The following is a 16779-nucleotide window of genomic DNA, read 5'->3' as shown; positions in this document are numbered from 1 at the left end:
GGAAAAACTGATAGGTGTCAGATGGGGAAGCCTCTGGAAATATAACCAGCTTTGTTAGCTGTTCTTTCGCAATAGGATAATATCCCAAGATTGCCCTTTTTCCTTCAGTCCAATTCAGGACTATGTTAAGGGTTTCTCTGAGATTTGATCTACAGACCCTTTTCTTTTCCTTGATTTCAGCCCTTGTAGGAATGTTTCTTATTATCCCTGTTATCTGGGTTTGAATTGGAGCTTTATCTGCTCTTTTTAGGGTTTGCTCTAGATGAAGAGTTTCATATTCCCTGAAGGATTCTTTTGCTTCTTCCAGTGTTAAAAACCCTCCTTTATGAATTATCCTTGATTGATGTGTAAATGGTGCTGCTTTTTCCCAAGCATCATATACTCCTTTCATGGGGCCATTATAAATTACATAATATTTTTTATCTTGGGTGGATTTTTTGATAATTTCAGCAATTGTTTTATTTTCTGAAATTTTTTCCTCACCTGATTTGTCCACCACGCTTAGCTGGCTGAACTCTGATGGTTTGGGCTGTTGTGTTGATTTCATTGCTTCGATGGCCTTCTTGAGGGATTGGATCTGTATCTTTATTTGCTGACAATGCTTGCACTTTTCAAGTTCTTGTTTGTATTTTTAAATTTCTTGATCTAATGCGTTGTAGACGAACTCCATTCTCTTGTTAATGTATCTGCAATAACATTTTTGTCACCCTTAATATATTCAATTTTTATTGGATATTGTAACAAAAATAATTGCCATCTTACCAATCGTCCATGATTATAATCAACTTTTAAATTATATCGTATAAAACCTGTTAGGTAACTTGAATCTGTTCTTAATGTAAATTCTTTGGGTAGTAAATCAATTTTCCATTTCTTAAGAGATTTAATTGCTGCCAGAGTTTCCTTTTCATGAGTGGTATATCTCTGTTCTGTTGGAGTAAAAGTTCCTGAAATATACCTGCAAAGTAATTCCTTTGGGGGATATTTAGAATCTAGTGATTCTTTTTCTTGTTCTAAGCTTTTTATAGCTTTCTTAGCTTTTAGACATCCTGACCAGGTTATGTCTGAGGCATCTGTTTCTACTATTAAGTAGTCATTTTCTTCTGGAATATAAAGTTCTGGAAGCTTTTCACATAATTCTTTGAATTTGCATACTATCTTTTTCATCCCATTTCCATTCTTTTTTAGTACTTATTTTTGGAAATAAGCTTTTAGTATATTCTATTATATTTTTTAAGAATCCTTGATCAGAAATATAGTTTATACACCCTAAAAATCTTTGTAATTGTTTTCTATCTTCTATTTTATTAGGAAATAAGTTTACTTTTTCTAGAACATTTGGTTGAAGTTTTAGCTTTCCTTGAGCGGATAAAATTAATCCAAGAAACTCTATTTCTTGTTTTGCTATTCTTGCTTTCTTTTTGCTAAGAACTAATCCTTTTTCTTTACATCTTTCTAAAACTATTAATAATTTTTGAAGATGATCTTCTTTATCCTGTTTTGTAAAAATTAGTATATCATCAATGTACACTAAAACAAATTCATTTAATTCCTTTAGATTTTCTTCCATAAATCTTTGATAAATACCTGGGGCTTGTTTTAATCCGAATGGTAATACATTCCATTCATAGAGCAACACACTTGTTGATTCTTTTGTTGGGCAAGTAAAAGCAGTTAATTTCTTTGTTTCTTCGTCTAAACGAAGTTGCCAATATCCTGATTTTGCATCAAGAGATGAAAACCAAGTTGCTCCTTTGATTTTTTCTAAAATAGAGTCTTTTCTTGGAAGTTTATGAGCATCACCAATAGTTGCTTCATTCATCTTCTTATAGTTTATTACCATTCTTCGTTTTCCCCTTTTAATTTCATTATTGTTTTCAACGTAAAAAGCTGGAGCCGCATGAGGACTTTTACTTAATCTTATAATTCCTTTTTCCAAAAGATCTTTACATTCTAGTGAGAAATCTTCTCTATCTCTTGCGGAATAAGGAATTTTATTTGGAACATTTATCTTTTTTGTGGGATCTTTTAATTTAATGCTTACTAATTCGTTATTTGTATTTTTAATATCTAAAGGATTTTCAGCACAAATTTCATCCAAAAGTTCTTCTATTTTTATTTCAAGATTATTTTTTGGAATGTTTATCTGAAAGTATAGATTTAAATAACATGTTTCTAGTATAGAAAATATTTTAAATTTTAAGATCTTATCTATAGTAGTAGTTGGTATTTTTATACGTTTTGATTTTTGATTTATTGAAGAATCGTGTGGAGCTTTTAAAACTATATATGTTAATTCTTGAATGAATGGATGATATAGCTTTAAAAAGTTATTTCCTATGATAAATTCCATTCCAGAATCTAACATATATATAGATGGAACAATGAACCTATAATTTTGAATAAAAATTTCAACCATCTCTGCTTTTTGGTCAATTTTATGTATTGATTTGTCAGCTATTCTAACTCTTAATGGTTTCTTTAATTTTTTCCAATCAAGTTTTATATTTGAACTAGCAAAGCATTGTGTTGCTCCAGAATCTATGAAAGCATTTATAAATTTTTCTGTTATTTTTATAGTAATAAATGTAGCATTATTACTCAGTCTCTGAGTCTGTTTCTGAGACATATTCAAAAATATAGTCTAAGTTATCATCAGATTCTTCTAATGGTTCCATGAAACAAGACTTAGCAATTTCTATTTGTTTAGTAAGATCCTTTTTATCCTTCTTTTTTGGGCATTCATTTGCGTAGTGTCCTTCTTCTTGGCAATACCAACATTTACAATTTTCTTTTTTATTCGGGCAATAATTATTTCTTTGTCTTTTGTTTTTATTGTTATTTTCTTTCCTAAAATATCTCTTTTTTCTCCAGTTTGGATAGTATTTTCTTCTTCTAAATTGATATTTTCTTTTTCTTTGAAAATTTTTATTAAGACCATATTTTTGAGGTATTTCTTCATTATCCTGACAGCAAATTCTAATTATATTTGCAAATCTTTTTTGAGTTGCTTCTTGCATACAACGTTCTTTTATTTCCTCTCTTATTGCAGAGGTTGCTCCACCAAAATTATTTTCAATTGTTCCTCTATTTATTTCTCTTATAAATCTTCCCATTATAAATTCATTAGCAGGATATGGCAGTTTTGTTATATACATACTGAGATAATGATTTTTATCTTCTTATTTTAATTTGTAATAGTGTATTCTATATTCACATATATAAGACTCCACATTACATAAATCATATATCTGAATATTAGCTAAATGGTGTTTTGCTTCTTGATATTCTTTATTATAGACTTCTTGTCTATGATCTATAATATTTTTTCCAAAAAATTCTTTATATAGAATCATCATTATATATAATATCTTATCATAAGCTGTTGTTTTTGTTTCTAATTCTTCTATTAATTGGTTTTCTATTGATGTCATATAATCTCTTATAGTTCCTTTAGTATGAAATCCTATGTAATTCCAAATGTCTCTTCCAGACAATTCACTAAGTTTTGGATTAGTAAAGGCTTCTAATAAGAAGGAATTCAACCAGTTTTCAAAAATTTCTTTTTCGTTCTTTTTGCAGTCTAAATCGAGCATTCTTTCTCCTTCCATTTCCTGGATTTTAGGAACGTATTTTGATGGTATTTTTGTATATTTTGAATCTTTATTTATAAATCCTTTTTTAAAAGCATAATTATCAAAACCTGTTTCCCATTTAAATTGAGATTGATTATCCTTAGATGTTCCAGCATCATTTTTTACTTGTATTGGAATTGCTGGTTCTTCGTCACTTGAATAATCTAGAATGTGTTCTTCATTTTCTATGTTTTCAGAATTTACTAATTCTTCTTCTATTTGAAAACCATGTTCCATAATATTATTTTCTTGAGCCATTTTTAATTGTTTAAAAAGCATTGTAACTTCTTCTAATTTTTCTTCAATATTCATAATTTCAATGGTGGTTTTACTTTTAAGTCTGTTATGTTGATTATATTTTGAAATTTTTCTTCTTTGGGATTCTCTTTTTCCTTATTTCTTTGAAATTTTATAGATAGTAATATTTCTTCAAGCATATCTACTATAGAATTTAATTGTGGGTTAAAAGTATGATGAAGATGTGGGGAATCATTTCCATGGTAACATTTTTTAGAAATTCCATGTGAAAAGTAAGTTTTTTCAGGCTTGGTCATAATCGGTTTATTGGAGCTATACCAAATGAATTAGGAACACTTTCTAGGCTCGAATCGTTTGACTTTTCGAATAATGAACTTAATGGAAGCTTGCCTGCTACACTCTCTAATTTATCCTCACTAAAACTATTGAATTTAGATAACAACCATCTTGGTAACCAAATACCAGAAGCTTTAGGGAAACTGCATAATCTTTCTGTTCTGATTCTGAGTAGGAACAAGTTTAGTGGTCATGTTCCTGCAAGTATTGGAAAGATTTCCGCGCTTTCACAGCTCGATTTGTCAATGAATAATCTCAGCGGAGAAATTCCATTATCTCTTGGGACACAAGTTAGTCTTAAGTTTTTCAATGTGTCTTACAACAATCTCTCAGGTCCCGTTCCAACTATGCTTGCTAAGAAATTTAACTCAAGTTCCTTTGTGGGAAACAATCAATTATGTGGTTATAGCCTTTCATCTCCATGTCTTGCACCTGCTCCATCAGATGAAGTTCTAGCACCGTTTCCACATCAAGAGTCGAAAGATCGCCATCATAGGAAACTAGGTACCAAAGACAAGATTCTCATAGCAGCAGGGGCACTGCTCTTAGTCCTCATTACACTATGCTGCATCCTGCTCTTCTGCTTGATCAGAAAGAGGGCGAATTCTACGGCGGATAATGGAAAGGCCACAAGGAGAGCTGCTGGTACGACTAGGACAGAAAGAGGAGTCGCGCTGCCTGTTTCTTCTGGTGAAGTTGAAGAGGGCGGCGATGCTGGAGGGAAGCTAGTCCATTTTGATGGACCAATTAAGTTTACAGCTGACGATCTCTTGTGCGCAACGGCGGAAATAATGGGAAAGAGCACCTATGGAACTGTGTACAAGGCTACAATGGAGGATGGAAGGCAAGTTGCAGTGAAGAGATTGAGAGAAAAGATCACAAAGAGTCAGAGAGAATTTGAATCGGAAGTTTGTGTTCTTGGGAGAATTAGACATCCCAATCTTTTGGCTCTAAGGGCCTATTACTTGGGACAAAAAGGGGAAAAGCTCCTTGTTTTTGATTACATGCCTAGAGGAAGCCTTGCTTCTTTCCTACATGGTAAGCTATTTCGATTTTGCAGAGGTTGCTATGCTCATAATTGTTAGTTATTTCTCTTGTTTCATTCTTTATTGATTGATGATAGAATTAGATTAAGTATTTCCCATTTTGATGCAGTTCTTAGACCTGAAACATACATTGATTGGCCAACAAGGATGAAAATTGCGCAGGGAATTGCGCGTGGCTTGTTTTACCTTCATTCGAAGGCGAACATCATACATGGAAACCTTACATCCAGCAATGTGCTGCTTGATGAGAACACAGATGCTAAGATAGCAGATTTTGGCCTTTCTAGGTTGATGACAGCTGCTGCTAATTCCAATGTGATAGCTACAGCCGCAGCACTAGGATATCGCGCGCCTGAGCTCTCGAAACTCAAGAAGGCTAACACAAAATCTGATATATACAGCTATGGTGTGATCTTGCTGGAAATCTTGACAGGAAAGTCACCAGGTGAAACTAGGAATGGCTTGGATTTGCCTCAGTGGGTTGCTTCTATTGTCAAAGAAGAGTGGACAAATGAGGTTTTCGATTCGGATTTGATGAGGGACAAGGCATCATCCTCAACAGTTAATGATGAGTTGCTTAACACCTTGAAGCTTGCTTTGCACTGCGTTGATCCTACACCGTCGCCACGGCCGGAAGCTCACCAAATTCTCCAGCAGCTAGAAGAGATTAGGCCAGAGTTACCACCAGTTAGCCCTGGAGAAGAGTCTTGGCATCATGTTTAGGCCAATCTTTTTCCAAGGAATTATATAGTCTATTTCTATTATTGTTATGATTATTATTCTTTCATTCTTATGTTGATTTTGAATGTTTGAGTGCTCATGTCTGTACATACTTCTATGTTTTATATAGTAAGTGTTTCCTTTTTCATTCTTACATTAATTTACAGTTCTTCCCAAGGTTTATTATGACACTTTGAGCACTATCATGATGGCAACAAATTCAGTGCTGCATTCTAAGTCCAAGCATGTAGAGCTTGATTTACATTATGTTTCAGACTTGGTTATGAACGGCAGAATCTTAGTTTACCACATTCATTCCTGCACATCAGTTTCAAGTTGTTGATATTTTCACCAACCTCATCTCCGTTATGCTCTTTCTGGATTTTCGAAACAGTTAGGCCAAGTCAGCAAGGTAGTTAGCTGAGTTAGTTACTGTGCCAACTTACCAGAGTTGTTAGGAGGTTAGTTTTTGTCACGTGTGTATTAAGAGATACTAGAACCTTTATGTACTATTATATATAACTTGCATCTGAGAGTAAACAGAGCAATGCAATCACTCATCACACTATCATATATACACTCTTGTTAATTCTATGCGCTCTCTGCTCTTGAGCGTGGCCTATTGATACCTACATTGCCATTTTATCTTTACACCAACCACATGATTCAGGACTGTCACGTTTCTGAACCAAAATTGCTATGTGATCATCAAAATTTTACATAATGAAATAGAGAAATTTACCAAATTATTGATAATAAGAGAAGGTATAGGAAACTAACTTTTAGTAAGTTAACACTAGTGCAGCTCCCCATGCGATGCACGGGTATGTCTTTGTAGAATTAAATTGTGAAAAATACCAAATATATTATACAACACATCTCAAAAATTATATGTTTTGAAAGACTTCTCTATATACAATATTTATGTTGACTTTGATAACATATATCCACGGTTTTGAATAAGTATTCGCAACCTAGTCTTTGACTTGACTTTTGATAATGCTACATATAGTTATTCATGTGTAAATACTGGTCTCAGTAAGTATAATCCAACAGTACTTAGTGTCTGTCCCTGTGATTTGTTAAATCGTCATAGCAAAAGAGACAATAATAGGAAACTGTCTACGCTGGAACCTGAAAGGTAAAGCTTGGTTATTGGGAATCATAATCATGCGGGGTATTAGAACCACTTGACCTACCTTGTCACCTGTTAGTGTGATGCATTCGATCACGTGGTTACCCAATCTTCTGACTTGCAATCTTGTTCCGTTACATAACCCATTTGACTGATCAATGTTATGCAGTAGCATGACGAGAATACCTACTTTCAGAGTCAATTCGTGAAGCGGTAAATCAGAGCAATTGATGGCATTAAGAACATCCTACGATAATGTATCTAATTCATATTCCATGTTTCCTTCTTCCACACATAAAGTGTCAGAGCTCAAGTAAGTTTTCTCATCAGCGTTTACATGTTGCATAATGAAAGCATTAACCTCATTTATAACTTCCAATGTTGGGGCCAAGATTGATCTGTCCTTGAAAAAAGATGTTATCTGGATGTTAGACAATAGGTTGGGATAAACAAAGTCCACCAGTTTCTCGAATGCATCAATTACAATTTCATCATGCATAAGCACAATCGACTAACCATCAGTCGAATCCCCAACAAGGCCGTCACCTATCCCTAACAACCACGTAGCAAATTCATCAACGTCTTTCAGTGTGGTACTATCTAGGCCAACAGTTACACACATGTTAATCGTGAGCATCAACAATACAGTGTTGCCACAAATAGGATGAGTTTATGGATGCCTGTACTATATCTTGCCTAGAACCTATTGGTATTACATGCAATATCTGCCTAAAGTCCCCCCTAAAACAACCACCTTTCCTCCAAATGGCAGTTCTGTGTTATAGTATGGTTCAAACCTAAGAATGTCCCTCAAGCATTTGTCAAGAGCCTCATAGCACAATTTATTTAGCATGGATGCCTCATCCCATATAATAAGCTTTGCCTTGCAAACTAGCTTGCACAATGAAGTGCCTTGTTTAACGCAACAAACCGAGTCTTTGTTCAAGTCAAAGGGTATTTTAAACCTTGAATGTGTTGTTCGTCCATTTGGAAGCAATAAAGAAGCAATACCATTAGATGCCACGTTTAGAACAATTTCACCGCTACTTCGTATTGCTGCTGATAGAGTCTTATAGAGATACGTCTTTCCAGTACCTCCATAACCATAAATAAAAAAGAAAACCCTCCATCATTCGCATCTACAGCCTTCATAATCACTTCAAATGCTTTCCTTTGATCTACATTCATTTCTGTGAAGTTTTTAGTAAACTCGTTGTGTAGAACACCACGGTCAAAGTTCAGTTCATCCATGATCAAACGGTCGTCTAACCCATCTACAGAGGTAATACTTGGAAAAGGCATTTGGTCGAATTCTTTAAGTGATCTACCATTAGCCTGGAGTTTTTTTTGTATCTTTGAAAGGTGAGATTCATGATTCGGTCCTCGAAAAGTTGTAAGTCTGTCACCCATATACAAAGATAGAGTTGTCAGATATGTGAATTTAAGTTCACAAAAACATAATTTGGCACTAAACAACAAAGATATAAGTGTTAAACTCACCTGTAAAATGCAATTTTTTCTATGATTATACAAAATGTCCTCAGATAGCACACCATAACACTGTTGCCAAACGATTTCAGGTCTACCAATGTTGTTTGACAATAAGAGAACGACAAAAAGGTTGCGGATGTAAGCTGCAGATGCCCAAGAACTCGCTTCTAAGATTGCATCAATAAATTCTTTATCATCTTACAGAAGCCCCAATGCATAGCATGCTTCCTTGAACGTTGTATACACCATGGCCTCAACCGTCCGCAAGTCAACAAAACTCAAACAACCTTTTTGAATATTAAGTAGAAGCCTGAGGTAATAGTCTTCACCATTACCACGTGGGACATGAGTTAATCTGCCAATTGAGAAGCCTTGTTTCCTAGGCATCCACATGGAGATATCTTCTTTCCAAACAAATTTGTTTGGAAACTGACTATAGGTAAGCACACGACCAAATGCAAACAGTTTATTTGCAAGCATCCATGCTAGGATCTTCGTTGGCTTGCCGTCCACCCTGTCGATGAGATCAACTATGTTCTCATAGTCTCTAAAAACCACGGGATTTTTGTTTGGTAAGTGAAAAGGGAGTCTAACAACTGATGGTTGCTTAAGTTGTATCTCATACCCAAATATTCTCCATGTAGCTTCACATGCAAATATGTACCTACAATCGTAGTAATTTCTGATCTCATCAATTACCTTTTCGAGCTGTCCTTCATCATTGCTTTGGAAGAAGAAGCTGTGACTCTATCATTTACCTTGTGAACATATTTGAACATATATTTTATGGCAGATGTCTAACATGTATGCTCAACGTTGATGTGGCAAGCATACTTTAGTAATAGAGATGGGTTGTACGGAACTATGTATGCACTATCGAGAACTGTGTTCTTCTTCATGATTGTTCTACCATTGTCTACCCGTCTGTATTTGGGGAACCCGACTTCATCAATTACAGTCCTTGATCTAAATTGTTTTGGAAAAACCTTTTAGCACCGCCCATTGGACATGCATGGGCTGGTATTGTTGTATCTCCCGCATGGACCATGAACCATAAACTTCTCAATAGCTGCGTAGAGCTTAAGTCTCTTGCGCTTGTCAGGGATTTCGGCTGATATAAGCTTGTCTATATCCTTGGGTGATTTAGGCTTATATAGTGGGTGCATGAATAACAATATATGAGCATATGGTAACCCTCGTTTTTGGAATTCCATTGTGCAGACATCTGGACTTGGTAATACACAATTAAGGGAGTTTAATAAATTTATGAATATACATAAAATAAGATATACATACAGCCAGTTATTTTCCTGAAGAACCTTCCTTGCTTGAAGTCTGCAATTAACTCACTTAGCTTTATGTTAAAAATCCGCGAAACTATGTCAAGCTTGTCCTCTTCTTTTAATCCGATGTCTTTCAGTAGACGTTTAATCTCACCCCATTCGGGATTGCATGTTATGGTGATAAAATAACTTGGGTAGCCAGCATACCTGCATATTGCGAAGGCATCTTTACAATGGTTAAACATGTATCTGGGTCCACCAGTGAAGCTACTTAGAAGGATTATCCTCTGTCCAATTGACGCAACATTAGCTTCTCCGCTGATGAATGACTCATGGAGTGCACTATATTTGTCTACCCTCAATTTTGGTTGATTGTTCCCAATGAAGCTAAGTCATTCAGACTCTATCATGGTATATGCATCAACCAAGAATTGCTGAAATAACCTCCTTGATTGGAAAAGGATAGGTGACTCGTTGAACCGCATTTATAGTTGGTAGGCAAAAAAACTCTCCCATGCTGATGGTCTTCCTTTTCTTAGTACGGTCAAACCCGTAACGAATAGATGTCTCAATGCCCAATCTAAAACCATCTTCTCCATAAGGAAACAATAAGGGGTATTAAAGAGCCAAGTATAACGGGTGTAAAGCATTTATTCTTTGCAATCTGTTTGACGTCGATTCTATTATAATATCCCTTTTAAGAATTGAGTCATCAATGTCACCTACAATTAGAATGGCAACTTCAGTCACAGTTGGTAAGTTATATACTCTTCCATCCTTCTTACGCTTTCTAATTAGCCTCAATTTGATTTCTGGATTAGAACCCTCAACGAACCTATCTCTAGCAAAACAGATATTCTTTGCAAGATGGTTGTGAAGATCTAACATCTCTTTTAGTTCATACACAATCTGTGCCTCAATTGTGTTGGATTTTGTTTCAGAACTGAAATCACACAAATGAACTACACCGTAAATTATACATTTGCATGGGGAAATATAAATAGTTTTTAATCGTGCAATTAATACTTAAATTGAAATGGTCCTGAATAACAGGAATGGATCTTCTCAATTTTTTCAACAATTGAGGGAGTATAGTATGATCGCTAATGCGTCAATACTCTCTCTCTCTCTCTTGGTTCTACTTATAAAATTAATGGTGACAGATCACACTATACCCCCTCAATTCTGAAAAAAATTAAAGAGTATCCATTCCTGTGAATAACAAATTAGAAGAAATACCTTACAGTAGTTATTCTGTTGTTAACTTCATTCTCGGTGTCGTATATGTACAACTGTGCAAACCTTGGCCTATCATCGACGATAGGAAGCAAACTCCTGATTGAATGATAGTTTTGACCACTTGTTGAAAAACATGGTGGTGCTGAGCCGTTATTAATAACCGGATTGACTTTTCCGACCATGGATGTAAATACAAACATAGAGTTAAATTTTCTTATATTCTTTTTGAAATATCTCCCTTTGTCATCATTCATACTGTGCAAATCTTGTAGAACTTGCAGTATCGTGTTTAGCCGTGGCAGCTCGACTTTACCATCCATGCAACAAAGGCCAAATCTGGAAACTCTATTCCTCTTGCTTTTCGATAGTCTCTTACCTTCCCACATGCATGCATTACAGTATATACAACAATGGATCGCATCACCAACATCCCGAATCTCTGTTCTTTCATTTAAAAAATGTGATGATCAATCTCGTATTGTATATAATATACGTTAATTATAATTGCACATAAAAACTTAATGTATGTACAGATCTTTTTCTATAATTGATTCAATGTTCGTGTCAAATGACTGATGGTCTTAATCTGGTGGCAAAGTTATTGCAAAATATAATTAATAGGGGTGTCCAAAATCGAATCAAAGAAAATAAAATCCAGAAAGTGAACCAAAAAATTGATAACTAAAAAAAATCATAATTTGGAAAAAACAAAAATAATGGGAATATACAAATATGATTTTGGTTAATATTTTAATATTATTTTCAGTGACAATATTATCAAAAAGAGCACATAAATTGAACATAATATTTTCTTGTTTTAGGTTTTTCAGTTTAGAACGATGAAAATTATTTCCAAGTCAAAACACGATTTTTTCAGTTGAGATTCCATGACTTACCCTGTTCGATCGTCTACCCATCCCTTTGTCTCTGACCTGGCAGAACCGAATCATACTGATGTACGAGGAAAAATATAAAACCAACGCCCCCAACTATATTTCCACTCTCTTCCAATGTTCTTCCAATAGCTCTTCCAACTCTAGAAGCTCTCCTCCATTATCTTACCCTAGGTTTTCCATTTTCTCAGTATCGTTTAAAGACAAAGGATATCTTTAAAATTTTTTTTTACCGTATGGTTCATAAAAAAATATAAAGCCAATGCCCCTAACTCTATTTCCATTCTCTTCCAATGGTTCTTCCAGTAGTTCTTCCAACTTTGGAAGCTCTCCTGCAATATTTTCCCTTAGCTTTTCCATTCTCTAAGTACCGTTTAAAGAGAAAGGATATATTTGAAACTTTCTTTTTTTGTTTTGTTCAAAATTTTTGCTATATTGTTTTAAATTAGAATTCTAAAATTGTCTAAAATTTGAGTTCTAAAAGTATCAATTCCGTCTCCTCTATTAACTGCTGACTATGTTGCTAATAAGTCCTCTATTGATTGCGTACTTAATGCTAGATCTCTTCCATTCTCTTCCACCGGTATTACATTTTTTCCATACACCTCAAAGGTAAAAGAGTCCTCTAAAAATTTGCTTTGCTGTCTCTCTAAATTTCAACTATTTTTTTTTGCAAATTAGATTTGAATATTAAATGGTGTGAAATTTGAGTTATAATTTTTTGTTAGATTCAACCAATTTATTTTTTTAATTCAAGCTCTTTCATTCACTTTCCACTTGAATTTTAAGTAATTCTCTGTGTTTTGTTCTGGTCCTTTTTGGTATGTGAAGAGAGAACTTTTGCGTGGTCTAGAATTCATAATAAATTTTCGTTGCAAGTATAGCTTCTAAATCAACAAAAGTCCTTTCTTACAAATGTTTTGGTTGTCACAAGTAACAAACCCCTTTGGAATTGATAACCGAAGTATTTAAACCTCGGGTCGTCTTCTCAAGAAATTGTAGGGAAGTGTGTTTTATTATTGGTTATGGAAAACAGTGTTTTTGGGGTTTGAAAAGGTTTTGAACAAGAGAAAGGAATTGCAGGGAATTAATAAATTAATAACAAAAGAATCTCTTGGCAAGGTATGAAAACTGAAAGTCCTATCCCAGTTATCCTTATCAATTGTGATGAGAATTGGATTTTTCTCCCACTAAGTCAACTACTAACTATGAAGGTAAGTTAAGTGAATGAATTAATTTTGATTCCTCAGGTCCTAGTCTTTCCTTGGGAAAGGCTAGAGTTATTGGAACTCGAATTAATTCTTGAAGAATTCCAATTTTTAGTCAACAATGAGTTTGATAACTTAAGAGTTACCAATTAATCAACCAAAGCTAAAAGGTAGAAAAATCTAAATTATTTATATCATAAATAAAAGAAACAAATCATAGATCTGAAATACATCGAATTATATTAAATAGAAAGTTAGATTGAACATAGAAATCCATAAGCCAAATTGGCAACATCAAGTAATCAACTAAAGTAATAAATAAAAGTAGAAAATAAATTAAAGGAACATTGAACCTGTGATTGAAGAAGATGAATTCCTAATTCTAAAAAATCCTAATCCTAATCCTAATCCTAAGAGAGAGGAGAGAACCTCTCTCTCTAAAAGCTAACTCTAAATTGTGAAAAGTGTGAATTATGAATGTATGATGATGAATGGATGCATTCCCCCACTTTATAGCCTCTAATCTGTGCTTTTTGGGCCGAAAAATGGGTCAAAAACAACCCAGAAATCGCTAATTTTGAAATCTGGTACGTACAGGTCGCGGAAAAGTGACGCAGAAGCGTCGTCCACGCGTTTGCGTGGAATAAGATTCGCAGATGCGACGCGTCAGCATAGAGAGCGCGTTCGTGTCGCCTATCGGTACGACCACTATGGCGAATTATATATCAAATCAAAGTCCCGGACGTTAACTTTCCAACGCAAGTAGAACCACCTCGTTTGGACCTCTGTAGCTCAAGTTATGATCATTTTAGTGCGAGAGAGTCAGGCTGGACAGCTTAGCAGTTTCTTCAACTTCTTGTATTCCTTCCACTTTTGCATGCTTCCTTTCCATCCTCTGAGCCATTCATGCCCTGTAATCCCTGAAATCACTTAACACACATATCAAGACATCGAATGATAATAAGAGAGGATTCAAATAAAGGAAAATAAAAGCCAAAGAAGTATGTTTTCAATCATAGCACAAAATCAGGAAGGAGAATGTAAAACCATGCAAATCATATGAATAAGTGTATGAAAGATTGATAAAATCCACTCAATTAAGCGGAAGATAAACCATAAAATAGTGGTTTATCAACCTCCCCACACTTAAACATTAGCATGTCCTTGACAAGCCCCAATTTGACGGTTTGTTTCGCATTGAATTTAGAATATTTTGATAACCTTTCGTCACATTTAGCCTAGGAATTAGCATGGTTTTGTTATCTCTCCCATATTCGTGCTTAAGTGTAAAAACATGCTTTTTAAGCCTTATTTTGATGAATTCTAGTTTCTCTTTGATTCCATAAGATGCCTTGATGTGTTTGCTAGTGATCTCAGGATTGAAATAGGCTAGGCATGAATCAAAGGAAGCAAGGAAGGAAGCATACAAGTGGAGAGAAGCATAAAAAGTCAAAGAAGCAAAGTCAGCTATGCACGCGCACGCGCACAAGGCGCTCGCGCGCACATTGCGAAACGGGCCAAGGACGCGCACGCGTACCGTGCGCGCACGCGCCGATGATGGCACATGACCTCACTAATGCAACACGTGCCTGGCGATTTGAGAGGGCTTCTGAACCCATTTTGGCGCCAATTGCTAAGGAGGAGGAATATAAGGATGAAGGGTTAATGGGAAGGGGGGAGAATGGACTAAGGCAATAATACACATTCACTAGGATTAGTTTAGAGTTAGTTTCTAGAGAGAGAAGCTCTCACTTCTCTCTAGGATTAGGATTAGGTTTGGGTTAATCTCTCTTCTTAGATCTAGATTTAATTCATGCTTTGATTCAATTTTCCTTTATCAATTCTTAATCTTCTCATCTCTCTCTTTCTAGTTATGTGCTTTCATAATTGTAACTCTTCATTTTGTTTTGGATAGATTGTTGTTCCTTTGTTTCCTTTCAATAATTCAATTTGAGGTAATTCATGATAGTTGTGATTTCCTTGATTGTTGTTGTTAATTCTTTACAATAATTGTTGTTAGATTCTATTCTTGTTATCAATTTACCATGCTTTTCTTTTATGCCTTCCAAGTGTTTGATGAATTGCTTGGTTGGAACTTAGTGTAGGCTTTGTTCCTCTTGGCCTAGGTAGAGTAATTAGTGACTCTTGAGTTATCTAGTTCCTTTGTTGATTGATACTTAGAAGTTGCTAATTGATTTGAATGCCTCTAAAGCTAGTCTTTCCTTTAGGAGTTGATGAGGACTTGAGGAATCAAATTGATTCATCCACTTGACTTTCCTCTATCTAGTAAGGGTTAACTAAGTGGTAGCAATGAATAACTCTCACCACAATTGAGAAGGATAACTAGGATAGGACTTTTAGTTCTCATACCTTGCCAAGAGTCTTTTATAGTTGTTAGTTTATTTTCATTGCCATTTATCTTTCATGCTTCATATCAAAACCCCAAAATAACTCAAACCAATAACAAGACACTTCATTGTAATTCCTAGGGAGAACGACCCGAGGTTTGAATACTTCGGTTTATAAATTTTAGGGGTTTGTACTAGTGACAAACAACTTTTTGTATGAAAGGATTATTGTTTGGTTTAGAAACTATACTTTACAACGAGATTTCATTAGTGAAATTCTAAACCGTCAAAAATCCGTTCGTCAAAATGGCGCCGTTGCCGGGGATGTGCAATGGTGTTATGTTATTGGTTATTGTACATATGTGAATAGTGTAAATATCTTGCTTTTTGCCTCATTTGCTAGTTGTAGAATTTTATTTTCTCTTTTCACCATGAATTCTCATTTTGGCTATGAGTGTGATTACAATTATGTTGTAGGTGATGAGAGCTTCAATGAGGATGTGCATCAAGGATGGAACATCCAAAGGTGGGAGGAGCCATATGTATATAATCAATCTTCATGGCAACAACCCCCACCAATGCGCTATGAAGAAGAGCCATCCTATGATGCATATCAACCCAATGGCTATGGTAGATCACCTTGCGACTTTCTAGAACCACCACCATATGCTTATGAACCACACCTACAACATAACTCTCAACCACTCTCACAAGCCTCTCCATACCAAGCACCTTCCTATGATCCATATCCATCATATAACCAATCATCCATACCATATTCTTATGACCATTATGAGCAAGAACCCTTAGAACCACCACAACCCTATCTAGATTACCACCAAGAACCACCTCAATACACACAATCTCCACAACCTTACCAGGAAGAACCACCTTCCTATTATGAACCCTCTCTCCAAAATAATGATTAAGCCCCACTAGATGATCCTCTCATTTTGTTACTTCAAGGACAAGAAGCCATAAAGCGAGATACACTTGAGTTTGTGACCAATTTGACCAAGGTAGTGTCTACCTTAGCATACCAATGCTTGAACACTCAAGGTGCTTCCGTAGCCCCATGTGAAAGGTTAAAAGAAGAGCAACGCATGAAGGAGAAAGTGGGAAATCCGGTAGAGAAGGAAGAGTCCAATTTTGTGTTGGAACAATTGGAGAAGCCTATGATCATTGAA

General features: G+C 35.2%; 2 protein-coding genes across 2 annotated transcripts; one reads left to right on the top strand and one right to left on the bottom strand.

Moving 5' to 3' along the window:
* The first annotated feature begins 4329 nt into the window (after positions 1-4329).
* On the top strand, positions 4330-6155 carry LOC112715365 (probable leucine-rich repeat receptor-like protein kinase IMK3). The gene is made up of 2 exons (XM_072204014.1): positions 4330-5267; positions 5385-6155. Exons 1-2 carry the CDS (start codon positions 4475-4477, stop codon positions 5996-5998), a joined length of 1407 nt encoding a protein of 468 aa, XP_072060115.1. The 5' UTR covers positions 4330-4474; the 3' UTR covers positions 5999-6155.
* Positions 6156-7077: 922 nt separating this feature from the next.
* Positions 7078-11325, bottom strand: LOC140175603 (uncharacterized). Its single transcript, XM_072204126.1, has 9 exons — positions 11144-11325; positions 10542-10847; positions 9918-10111; positions 9674-9846; positions 8824-9368; positions 8631-8712; positions 8213-8465; positions 7647-7730; positions 7078-7316 (listed from the first exon to the last, which is right to left on the bottom strand). Exons 1-9 carry the CDS (start codon positions 11323-11325, stop codon positions 7078-7080), a joined length of 2058 nt encoding a protein of 685 aa, XP_072060227.1.
* Between the last annotated feature and the right edge of the window lie 5454 nt (positions 11326-16779).

This window comes from Arachis hypogaea, chromosome 10, assembly GCF_003086295.3.
Source record: "Arachis hypogaea cultivar Tifrunner chromosome 10, arahy.Tifrunner.gnm2.J5K5, whole genome shotgun sequence".
NCBI lineage: Eukaryota > Viridiplantae > Streptophyta > Magnoliopsida > Fabales > Fabaceae > Arachis > Arachis hypogaea.
This window is presented reverse-complemented; position numbering and strand designations above follow the sequence as displayed.